This window comes from Stomoxys calcitrans, chromosome 2 (genome assembly GCF_963082655.1).
Source record: "Stomoxys calcitrans chromosome 2, idStoCalc2.1, whole genome shotgun sequence".
Taxonomy (NCBI): Eukaryota; Metazoa; Arthropoda; class Insecta; order Diptera; family Muscidae; genus Stomoxys; species Stomoxys calcitrans.
The window spans coordinates 167228138-167241276 of record NC_081553.1 but is presented as its reverse complement, the minus strand read 5'-3'; the positions used below and the strand labels follow the sequence as shown (position 1 = coordinate 167241276).

The window sequence follows — 13139 nt, the reverse complement described above, 5'->3', positions numbered from 1 at the left end:
CAAGGTGGGTGATGTCTCCGACACTCTTTAACCTCTACCTTTCTTCCATTTCACCGCCTCCACCGACGGCATAGAGATCGTATCATATGCGGACGATTGTACGATCATGGCATCAGACCCCCCAACCATTGATGACATCTGCGATAGGATGAACGTCTACCTCAACGAACTTGCCTCATATTTCGCTGCAAGAAATCTGAAGATATCCGCCACCAAATCTTCAGCCATATTGTTCACTACATATACGCGTGAGGTGAATACTGAGCTGACTGTGATGGTCGATGGAGAAATGATTCCGACCATCATGTGTCTCAAAATACTTGGCGTTGCATTGCTTACACATTTTCCCTTACATGATAAAGCAATTTGCGATAAAGTCAAAAGCAGAAACAAGGTCCTCAAGTCACTTGCCGGCAGCACTTGGGGTGCAAACAAAGAAACCTTGTTGACCACGTACAAACCAATTGGCCGGTCTGTGGTAAATTATGCAGCGCCAATGTGGTCTCGTCAACTTTGTGACACGCAGTGGAATAATATTCAGATCTGTCAGAATGCCGCCCTCCAAACTGCGACGGGCTGTCTCTTGAGTTCTCATGTGGACCACCTCCATCAGGAGACAAAGATCCTACCAATGCGAAGACATAACCACATGCTGTCTAAGCAATACCTTTTGGGCTGATATCGCAAAGACCATCCAAATAATCATATTGTGGATAGGTATCCACCGCCCAGAAGCCTTCATGTAGATCTGTATGATCTAGAGCGTGAGGTTCATATCAAACAGGTCTAGACAACATTCATACAGACACGATAGCAGATGCGGTAAATGGCTACCGGGCGAAAGTAGTCCTTGGAGAACGACGGTCTTCCATTGCATCGGAAGAAATTGACCTCCCCGGCAAACCAGAGTAGTTCTGGCTCAATTACGTTCCGGCAGATGCAGCCGCCTCAACGCCTACAGAGCAAGGATTGACACCGACGTGCAAATTTTGTGAAATTTTGTAAATCATTTTGGGTGAGATGTTTTTTTTTACGAATTACCTAATATTTAAGATTTTATCTAACCTTAAATAAAATATGATATAGGAATATGAGGTTATAAACAATTCATCACTCTAGTGTCTATACTGTATTAACTTTTTTTAAACCAAGAAAAGTGCAGATATCTTGCTAACTGATTCACATACCCACATTTATAAATAAAATGTTCCAGTTTATTCACTTCAATATAGGCGATATAGGACAACTTTAATCAGATATCGTTTAAAAAATAATTTCCTTCATTATTTTTACCATTCCAATGAATGAAACTTGATTTCCTAGTAACCCAATTGTTGTATGCCCAATATGTAAATTGTTTCATTAATCCGTATTGACACCTTCAGTTAAATATTCAGAATTTTTTCAGGTTCTTTCAAGCGTGAGACAAACAAGAAAATCTCATGACAATGTACTTTGTACGTTGTGACGCACAAATGAGTTTAGTTTGCCAAAACGAGTTGGTGGATCTTATATTTAAAGCTTATTGTTACTGGACGAATATGTATTTAACTCAGAATTGAAATCCAATTATTTATGTCCATACTACGTCACTGGAGTAGTTTTTCTCCCTACACAGAAAAAATTATATAAACATCGATTTCAATCACGAAATTAATTGATCCAATTAATTTTTTTATTTGAAACTGCTTCAATCACGAAAATGATAATATCAATCACCATTTTTGTAAACGTAATTAAAAAAATTTTTCATTTAAAAAATTGCATTTTCAATTAAAAAAATGATAGAAATTTCTTAAAAATTCCAATTAATGTCTATGTTTGTTACACATATTCTTACCCCCTGGAACATTAACTTGAGGTGCATTGTTTGGCCAAAGGCAGTCCTTGGTCGATGAAGGACTCCATCAGGTTGAGCCGGCAAGTAGAACCGGCTGCCATAGTATTGTTATATATTTAGGGAAATGTGGGACGTATAGGGCTTTGAAATCTTCTTCCCTTTGTATTGAAGGGGGCCAAATAGCACTTAATTGAATTTACTTTAGCACCATATTTAAAAATTTTTAAGATTCGATTAGAAAATGATTGAAACAATTAATTTTTTAATTGAAAAAAATTGTTCGAACACGATTGTGAATGAAACAATATTCAAGCTGTATTTAATTAAATTTAAATTTTTTAACTGAAACGATTTTATTTTCAATTAATTTTTTAATTGAAAAATTTTTGTCGATTTTTTACTGTGTACATTAGGGAGGTACTTCTTATTGGTACGAAAGAGTACTTTTTTGTTTTGCATATAAATTTCAAAAATATTCGAGTGCTGAAATCGAACATTTTTCTCCGGAAAACCTTACCGATTTCTGAATACACAGTACAACTGCCCTTTATATATAAACCTAACCGAAGACGAAAGGCCCCCATTTTTTCGATATATGCGAGATATATGTACATAGGCCATTGGTGAACCGATTAATCCGAATTTTTGATGTAAATTGATAGTAACCCAAAAACGGAAATCAGAAATTTTAAGTCAAGTACCTAAGGGGAACGGCCCAACACAAAACAGACATGTAGGCCAATGGGTACAATATGGGACTTTCATGAAAGGTATTTAGAAGTAGAACGCGATGATTGGTTGTAAAGTATCAAGACCCCTCCCCAAAATTTTCTAGTGCCTCAATAGGTCATATATGAACTATTATTGCTTCATTAAAATCCCAAACGTCCTGCATAAGGCAAATTCAACAGTCAGTCCGAAATGATTCGATCGTCTAACAAATGAATATCCCTATTTTATGCCGATGTGTTTCCTAAATTAAGAACTACTTTTCTGTAAAAGATGAAGCTCGAAAACAACCGAATAGTTAAAAAAAAAATCTCAGAGCATGAAAAGGTACCAAATGGACCATGTAGCAAACAAGTAAGATCGTGCTAAGTTCGGCCGTGCCGAATTTTATATACCCTCCACCATGGTTCGCATTTGTCGAGTTCTATGCGCGGTATCTCTTATTAGGCAAACAAAGAATATTGAATAAGAACTGTTATGCTATAAGAGCTATATCAAGTTATAGTCCGATTCGGACCATAAATGAATGCTGAACATTATAGAAGTCATTGTGTAATATTTCAGTTCATTCGGATAAGAATTGCGCCTTGTAGTGGCTCTAGAAGTAAAATCGGGAGATAGGTTTATATGGGAGCTGTATCAAGCTATTGATCGATTCAGACCATATTGAAAACGTATGTTGACGGTCATGGGAGAAGCCGTTGTACAAATCGGACGAGAATTGCGCCCTCTAGAGACTCAAGAAGTCAAGACCCAAGATCGGTTTATATGGCAGCTATATCAAAACGTGGACCGATTTGGCCCATTTACAATCCCAACCGACCTATACTAATAAAAAGTATTTATGCAAAATTTCAAGCGGCTAGATTTACTCCTCCGAAAGTTAGCGTGCTTTCGACAGACAGACGGACGGACATGGCTAGATCGACTTAAAATGACATGACGATCAAGAATATATATACTTTAGGGGGTTTCAGGCGCATATTTCGAGGTGTTACAAACAAAATGACGAAATTAGTATACCCCCATTCTATGGTGGAGGGTATAAAAAGGTACAAAGGTATTGTTGTTGTTGTAACAGTGTGTGGTACACTGAGGCGGCAGCCCTTGCTGATGAAGGAATTCATCGGGTCAATCCGGTACATACAACCGACTGCCATAGGATTGATATATATACATTGTCATAACAGTGCAGGGCACACACCGCTAAGCTCTATAGATTAGTCCTCTCCAATGCCATGACAGCTAATACCATTGTCCTTCGAACTCTCAACATTGAGATCTGTGATGACAAACAACAAGAAATGAGCCAGCCTTCTGTTCAAACTTTGAAAAGAACTTCAAAGCAACGGCAGCCTGTTCATATTAAGCCGCATAATCTTGGGGCATTACCATTTTTTATACATTCGACCAGCGGACGACAAAAACAGACATTCTTTTACACATTATCGTGTACATACAACTACAAATATAAAGCCCGGCGCGGGATAGTTGTGAGCACCACACTGGCTGGAACATTGAGGTCCGATCTGTGTGGTGTTCATTGCTGTCACTAGAAGCTTAGCTGCGAGCTACTGGCGCGTCTACATGATGCGGATAGTGGAATGCTCCATAAGGAGTAGCTGCTATGGAAGTCGCGGACTATCAACGGTATCGAGCGGAGAGTCTCAGTGAGAGGCCGGGTGGCACCGGCTCTTGCACAAATACTGAGTGCCTATGATGTTCGATATGACAATTCGAGTTATTAACGCCTTTAAATAACCAATATCCACCTTATTCCCAATCCCATGGCTGACGGTTGTACGTACCGGATTGACACGATGGAATTTTTCAACTGCAAGGCCTGCCGTCTCAGTGTATAACACACTGCTACAACAAGAACCTTATTCCCGCGGCTATAGATCCTTTGGACCGGTACGAATTTGCTCGCCTATAAGAGCTTGACGAGGATCACCACCTCCACATAAAAATGTGACTACAACGACAACAACAACAAATATAAAGTGCAAATATGTGAGTGTGCATATCACTGTATGACACAATTATGGGGTATACTGTGGATTTCAATCTTTAAGTTGTTCGTTTTGTTAACGCGTTACTTGTTAAATTCAATTTGTCTTGTTTTGGTTTGTAGGACCAATGTGGACAATGTGTACCATACATTACTCACTTTTAGGTGCCTCATTATTAAATTGACAATGATTGTGTCACCTCTTGTAAATTAGACTGCGTAAACAGTACTGTAACTAATAAAATGTTATTATAACAGATGTCATCCGTTTAGAATAATACCAATTGTGGTGGATAGTAAATACATTTCATATGAAAGTAGTATTTAATTGCGTAGTGCATATTTCATTACTGCGCCAGGTTTTGTTCATAAGAAAATCTTTATGAAAAGAGGTTTCATTTCATTATTTTACTGGCTGTAATTTAGATGAGGTATTTGGAGCAGTTAAGCCCAATGCATCAAGGTTGGGTGGCTTCACATTGAATTTTCTGAAGATGATTTACACTTGGTCTATACCATCTTAAGGATTTTTTAATTTTTTATGTTTTCCAAACCATTGGAAAGTGTCGAAAATAGTTCCTGTGCGGAAAAAAAACACCTTACTCTTTAAACGAGTGCCGAACTATATATGTTCTTCCTCTCCTGTCCAAGGAAGGAAAACGTGTTGAAGTTCAAGATGTTGGACTTTTTGGAGGGCAAGTCGGTGTTGCATGATGCTCAGTGTGTGTTTAGACGTAACAGAAACACAATACCTTTGCTTCTTGGTTTAACAGATTACATTCTGCATAAACTTTGGTGGTGAGCGGTTTTGTGTTCTATTAGATTTAAAAACGGCTTTTGACAGGGGTGACTATGGTAAGTTCTTGCGTAAAATAATTGACATTTACCGGTTTTCGAGTAGTGCGTGTTGTTTGATGTTAAGAGCGGGATTCCGAATAGGTCGGTTTTAGTTCCCCTCCTATTTATTTTGTTCGGTAACAACTTATTAGGCGAATTGTCGGATTGGTTGCCCGGCAATTTTGCAGTCAACGATTGATATGTTCCTGCTGAAGCATAGTACTTGGATGAGTGTAAATAGCCTTTCCATTAATCCTTCTAAATGTAAGCACCTTATGTTTTCGCCTGGTATGCTAGACAGTATTCATGTTAAGTACAATAATATTGATGTTGCTTTTGGGGTGTTGGTGGATAATAAATTGAGTTTTAATCCCGTCAGCCGGCTGATCTCTCACTGAGACTCTCCACTCGATGTCTCTGATAGTTCGAGCGGCAGTTGCAGCTCCAACCTTTCGACAACCCTCTCTCAGCTGAGCTTGTTGTTGTTGTTGTTGTTGTTGTAGCAGTTTATTGTGTACTATCTTTCGTCTGCTTGATTCTGTTGAGTGTCAAGACCCAGGAACTCCGCGACTAAGATGGGGTGCGTCCACAGGGATCTGGGTCTGAGTCGAGTGGGTCTGGCCGGGCAGTTAAACAGGTGACGTGTATCGTGCGGTCCCTGGTTACAGTCGGGACATACATCTTGCACGTCGGCATCAATCCTAGCTCTGTGGGAATTGAGGCGGCTGCATCTGCCGGAACGTAATTGAGCCAGAATCACTCTGGTTTGCCGGGGGAGGTCGATTTCTTCGGGTGCAATGGGTGGCGGTCGTTCTCCAAGGACTACATTCACCCGGTAGCCAGTTAACGCGTCTGCTACCGTGTCTGCATGAATGTTGTTCAGACCCGCTTGATATGCCGCTTTATCTAGAGGTTCTCTCTTGTAGCGCTGGACCTCACGCTCTAGATCATGTAGATCTACCTTAAGGCTTCTGGGCGGTGGGTATCTATCCACAAGATGATGATTTGGATGATTTCTGCGATAACAGCCCAAAAGGTATTGCTTAGACAGCATGTAGTTATGTCTTCGCACTGGTAGGATCTTTGTCTCCTGGTGGAGGTGGTCCACATGAGAACTAAGGAGGCAGCCCGTCGCAGTTCGGAGGGCGGCATTTTGACAGATCTGAATATTATTCCACTGCGTGTCACAAAGCTGACGTGACCACACTGGCGCTGCATAACTTACCACAGACCGGCCAATTGCTTTGTACGTGGTCAACAAGGTTTCTTTGTCTGCACCCCAAGTGCTGCCAGCGAGTGACTTGAGGACCTTGTTTCTACTTTTGACTTTATTGCAGATTGCTGTGGCATGTGGGGAGAAAGTGTAGGAGCTGTCAAATGTGACGCCAAGTATTTTGGGACACTTGATGGTCGGAATCAATTCTCCATCGACCATCACAGACAGCTCAGAATTCACCTCACGCGTATTTGTAGTGAACAGTGTGGCTGAAGATTTGGTGGCGGATATCTTCAGATTTCTTGCAGCGAAATATGAGGCTTGTGATGACCACGAACAACACACAAAGACATCCCCTGCCGGGTTATCTTCTTTATTTCTATCTGCATTCTTTTTTCCTGTTTCTTCTGCTTTTCTCCTCCTAGGGCGAACACAATGTATCTAAAGTCTCCGAGGGAAGAATCTTGCAACGGACACTTGCTGGGCGCGTGCCATCCAACCTAACACAAACTAATGCCTGGAACGTTGAATTGTCTATATCCCTGCACGGGATAGCTGTAAGCACCACGAAGGCTGCAACACTGAGGTCCGATCTGTGTGGTGTTCATTGCTGTCGTGAGAACCTTAGCTGCGAGCTAACGGGCGCGTCCACATGATGCGGATAGTGGAATGCTCCATACGGAGTAGCTGCTATGGGAGTCGCGGACTAGCAACGGTATTGAGCGGTGGGTCTCAGTGAGAGGCCGGGTGGCACCGGCTCTTGCACAAATACTGAGAGACTATGATGCTCGATATGACAAGAGGATCGCCACCTCCACATGAAAATGTGGCCACAACAACAACATGATCTTCGCCCTAACAGGCAAAAAACTTGAAAAGTGAAAGGTTCGGCAGAGCCCGGCCGGGATTCGAACCTGGGTACACGTTCAAAGCCATCAATACAACTTCCAACAGATGCACAAAATCATGTGTAGTACGGAAGAAGTGTAATTTGTCACAGAAATAATGTCTGTCATTGCACAAAAATACATGCATTGGGAAAAGTACAGCTAACAGACAGGGTTGTCGAGCGTGGTTAATGTAGTAATTGTATCATAGATGCGTTTTCGCTATTAATAGGATTCAAATACAATATACCAACGCACGACCCTTGAAGCCATCGCACCTAATATGGTTGAAAAGTCTTTTAACCAAAGGCGAAACGCGTCCCATAGTGGTCGGTGTGTGTTGCTATCTATGGCCTTGCTTTTACATTTGCATCTCCGATCTTTCAGCTCGTCTCGAAAGAGAAATAAACAAAAATTGTAAAATTTAATGATCTTCGCCCTAACGCAAAAAACTTGAAAAGTGAAAACAACGATTGTCTATATGAAGTTTACGAACTCACCGATATGATAAAATATTACAAGGCGTTTTTAAATTTGACAAGCGATTAAAACCAAAAGATATGACCAAAGATTGCGAGAGAGCACTTTACTACTGTCATCAATACGGATTGCCAATATCGATTCAGAAAGGTGTCAGAAATTCGAGAAGCAGCAAAGAAGATCGAGGAGGTAGGGCACCTATCTTTAACTGGAATAAGTGGTCTATGGCAGCAAACTAAGCAAGTAAGGATTCTAGAAACCTTCATCAAGGAATTCATGGTAATTGCTGTAATGCTACTGAGACAAGGAACGAGTCATACAAAATCGTACATTAGCATGACCCTGAAAAGATTTAGGATAAATCTGATGGCAAATACGATATATAACAAACAACATAAACTACCTGCTTATGCTAATGATATCGATATTATTCGCGCAATGCAGAAACTGCTAAGTAGGTCTACTTATATCTGTTATAACCCAGACATTACATATTAAGCTCGGGTTCTCAATCAATATCATAGACAAGGTACTTCATTTACACTTAGTTTGGAGTAAAATTTTCATTTTTTTAGAGAGACGCGCATGGAGTTTATACAATGCTTGACTTTATTAAAAGAGCTAGAATGAAAGCCATAGCATTTCATTCAGTCTCAGGACTTCAATGTTCTATTGTTATGCAGTCGATGATCTTATTGGCTTAAACGAAGAATATTTGTTAAATTGTAAACAATAAATATGTGTGCCACCACCATTATGATGCACACATGCCTACGAACAGTCGGTCGTCTGGTACTGGCATAATAATTATAATGAACAAGAACAGATGTGTGTCTGCCTATGCATAGAAATTCGATAAGTCAGTGTACGAATGGATGAATAAATAAAAAACTATATACAATATGTGTTTAAATATGAGTTTCATGAATTTCATGTATGTGAGTTATCATAATTACCATCCGCTATGGTCCAACGTATCTCGCTTGTTATTGGATCGATCGCCGTCAAACCGCCCCCTAATGTCGAAAAAACCATCAGGGTTTCCTCGTCACGGGCCAAATCTGTGCAGCCCTCCTAAAAGAGATAGCCATACAATATGCATGAACATATGAAAGAGTACATATTCCCGGTTGCTAATGAAATTTGCCAATTTCAAGATGCAGGAGTGGAGTTTGGATTGATGACAAACCAAAACATACCTTCGGCAGACGATTACTAATATCATCGTCAACGACCTCACTATCTTCTGCTTTCTGCGTAGTTGTAGTTGCTGTAGCGAAGGCTGATGCAATAACAATCACTAATATAAAACAACGAAATAGAAACAACGATTTGCGAAAAGACTTTTTCATTTTATCGCCCGTTCCCGAACTGCCGACCATTGAAAACATATTGGTTTGTGCAAGTGTGCCAACGATTGGCTGTGTAGGGTGTTCGGTTGTGTGTTCACTTTGTTTTTCTCTTTTTTCCCCAAAACACGAAAGACTATTTTCGTTGTAATTTACGCATAATTTGCGTTTTTGTTTTGACGTTGTCACTGTTTTCAATTTTTTTGCTGTAAGCAATATCTTCCATTGACTCTATAATCAATACTTTGACAAATCACAAAATTATTAGCACTCCACGATCCGTATTTCAGAAAAAATGTCAAAATAGAACTGTCGGAAAACTGATGTGAATTGACACATCTGCAATTCGAACGTTTTTAGGCCCGCACAAAACTAAGTATTAGTGGCGTTTGCGTCTGGCAAAACACTAAAATACAAAATGACCGTTTTACACGGTATATCTAATGTGTCGTCAACAAGCGTACCACGGTACAAGAACTTAGAAGGTAGGGTCATTTGCCCAACAACAATATTTTTCTATGTAACCCTGGTGGATTGTTTACAACTCGTAATATCAAATGCCGGCTGAGCAGCTGTATGTTTGCCGAGGTTAGAAGAAGAAAAAAGTTCAATAATTTTTCAGGTAAAATCGCCATATTGCCATCTTGGCGAAACAATTAAAGGTGGTCTCAATAAATAAAATAAATAGTTGCAAGCTTTGCCACTAAAATTTGTTTTTGCAGAGTACTACTTTTTTGCCTATTTTTCTCCATCACTTCGCAAACGGTACATTGGTAGGAGAATTTCCCTAAATCTTTCTTTCGGTGGTTTGACAATGTTACCACATTTGATTTTTTATGCCAAAATGTTGCCATTTACATATAAAAATTCATATGGCACCAACCAATTTATCAGCTGCTTACGTACATGTTTACATACAAATGCGAGTGTGTGGACCGCACCCAATTCATATATGTTGTTGCAATTTCAAACAAAACTCACCCTTTCGAAATTAATAAATAATGAATCACAAAACTATTTAAATAGGAACTGTTTCTGCTTTTATTTTTAAAAATAATTGGATTTTGTAGTATTTTTGGATGATATAAGTTAAATTAACACAACTTTGCAAAATGTAAATTTTCACTAGACGTAAAAACAAATTATAGCGAAACGAACACTTTTCATCAATATTTTTCTTTTATTTTTTTTATATGGAGTTTTACCGCGAAAACCGAATATAGTACCAATCTTTATACAAAGTTTTGCATTATTCCTGCTGAACAACTGCACGCAATTTGTGTGAGTTTACCTTACAAAAAGATCGTAAATTGGCATCCCTGAAATTCGACATTACAAGTGCATTGTTTTGGTTTTGGAGACCGGCGGTTCGTTCATTATTTCGTTATTATTCTTCGGTTTTGTTCAGGCAGGCAAAGAACTGCTTTAGTCGGAAAGTCGTAATATCTTATCTGATCAATAAGAGGTATTTGTATAGAGTCCAGCCTTTCTTTAATGAACATACACAGTTAGCCGCCTGCTCAAAAGTTATAAATATTATAAAACTTGGTTTTACAGATTGTCATGAAAAGTGCAAATCATTGTGCAATGACCATCGCGGGCATTGCTTTGATTTTAATTGTGGGGTTAAGTTCTGCCGAGCAACGCCCCCCTTATCGCAAAAGTTTTGTTAACCCCTATCCAAGGTTTAGGGAATTTAGTGATGGAGGAAATCCAGGAGAACCACTTTTCCTTACACCGCTCATCAACAATCCAAAAATCCCTCGTGCAGAAATTCAGAAGAAAGCTCAAGTGATTGGCTCCCAGTTTCATGAGGTTGAGAGCTATGCCGGCTTTTTAACTGTCAATCCTGGTTTTAACTCGAATATGTTTTTCTGGTATTTCCCGGCCGAAGAAGACCGCGCATATGCTCCTGTCTTATTATGGTTACAGGGTGGACCAGGTGCTTCTTCGTTGTTTGGGCTTTTTACTGAAAATGGTCCTTTTGAATTTGACAAACATGGCGCATTGAAAAAGCGGAATTATACATGGAGTAGATCTCACAATTTGATATTCATTGATAATCCCGTAGGTACAGGCTTTTCGTTTACCGATAAAGATGAAGGATATGCAAAGAACGAGAAAGATGTTGGTCATAATTTACACGAAGCGATGCAGCAGTTGTATGAGCTCTTCGAATGGAATCAAGAGGCTGGCTTTTGGATTTCTGGTGAATCATATGCTGGAAAATATGTACCGGCTTTGGCTTACCACATTCACCGCATGCAAAATTCCATCGATACTCGTGTTCATATTCCTCTTAAGGGTCTTGCTATTGGCAATGGGTTATCAGATCCTGTGCATCAATTGAAATATGGAGATTATTTGTATCAATTAGGCCTTATTGATGATCATGGGTTGGAACAATTCCATAATGCTGAAGCGGCCGGCATTAAATGCATTCAAAAACATGACATGGATTGCGCTTTCGATGTTTTCGATAACCTTCTTAATGGCGACATGGTGAACGGATCCCTTTTTTCCAATCTGACTGGCTACAACTACTATTACAATTATCTTCACACAAAGGGCGATAACTACGGCCAAATAATGGGCGATTTTATACAATCAAGTTCAACGCGGCGTGCAATACATGTGGGCAATTTAACTTTCCATGATTTGGATACTCAGAACAAAGTAGAGATATTCCTGAAAAAAGATGTGATGGATACTGTAGCTCCTTGGATTGCTGAACTGTTAGATACGTATACTATATGCATTTATAATGGCCAATTAGATATAATCGTAGCGTATCCCTTGACTCGCAACTATCTGAACAAATTGAAATTTAAGGATGCTGAAATCTACAAGAATGCACCTCGAGAAATTTGGCGTGTAGATGATGAAATTGCCGGCTACGCCAAGCATGCTGGACACTTGGTTGAGATTATGGTGCGAAATGCTGGTCACATGGCTCCAACTGATCAACCGAAGTGGATGTACACTCTGATCCACCATTTAACCCATTACAAGAAAATAGTTTAAGTGTTCATTATTCAAATAAAAAAAAACAAATTAGGTATACGAAAATCTCTAAAATGCACAGCTTGTAATTACCGAAAAAGTAAAAAAGGATAGGAAACAAATGCATTAGAAAAAGATAAGCGTGTTAAATTCCAGTCTGAAAGACATTGTGGTTGTATTTGTATCATGCAGTTAATATGGCGAGAACTACCTAACTTAGATGTACTTACTTCTACATCATTTAGCTAAAAATTAAATAAAAAACATTTGAATTAAAAATTTGGTCTTGTAAAAATTTATGTAATCCTAAAACATAATAAAGCAATTTGAAATACATCTGATCTATTTCATACGCCACGGGGCTTTAATTTTGTTGATTTGCCTAGAATTTGCCTATAAAAAGGTGTACTGGACCAAGCTGTTTGGACCCGGTTATATACCAGCGGTCCTTTCATTAAGGCAAACCCTGGTCTTGATAAAAAATACTGAAACGAGAGAAGCCTTCCCTATATCTGCGTTGCCAGGAGATAAAACCACTACATAAAATCTTCTTAGATATATAAATATCAATTTGTGTTTGCTTGTAGGTTTGTTTGTTTGTGCATTCCTTATAGACCCAAAAACGGCTGAACCCTCCCTAAAAACACCCCAAGCAGGACTTATTTACTGACCATCACAATGTGGGGCTCAAATAGAAGGTATTTTAGTGTAGAATCCGAATATGGTATCCAAATGTGAAACCAAGTGGTTTGCCCCTCCATAAAAACACCCCCCAAAGAGCACAAAT

General features: G+C 39.3%; 2 protein-coding genes across 3 annotated transcripts in view; one reads left to right on the top strand and one right to left on the bottom strand.

Annotated features, from left to right (window-relative positions):
* LOC106081431 (serine/threonine-protein kinase/endoribonuclease IRE1) overlaps positions 1–9674 on the bottom strand; it is a 47984-nt gene extending 38310 nt beyond the window's left edge. Inside the window, exons 1-2 of one of the 2 annotated variants that reach the window (XM_013243373.2) lie at positions 9200–9674; positions 8957–9074 (exon numbers count right to left, since the gene is read on the bottom strand). In XM_013243373.2, the coding sequence (XP_013098827.2) occupies positions 8957–9074; positions 9200–9391 (310 nt within the window). In that variant the 5' untranslated portion in view covers positions 9392–9674. The remainder of the gene's footprint in view (positions 1–8956; positions 9075–9199) is intronic. The other variant, XM_059363763.1, reaches the window with a different exon arrangement.
* Positions 9675–10698: 1024 nt separating this feature from the next.
* On the top strand, positions 10699–12688 carry LOC106080904 (venom serine carboxypeptidase). Its single transcript, XM_013242511.2, has 2 exons — positions 10699–10814; positions 10907–12688. The coding sequence occupies exon 2, from the start codon at positions 10913–10915 to the stop codon at positions 12371–12373; it is 1461 nt and encodes a 486-aa protein (XP_013097965.2). The 5' UTR covers positions 10699–10814; positions 10907–10912; the 3' UTR covers positions 12374–12688.
* The last annotated feature ends 451 nt before the right edge of the window (positions 12689–13139 follow it).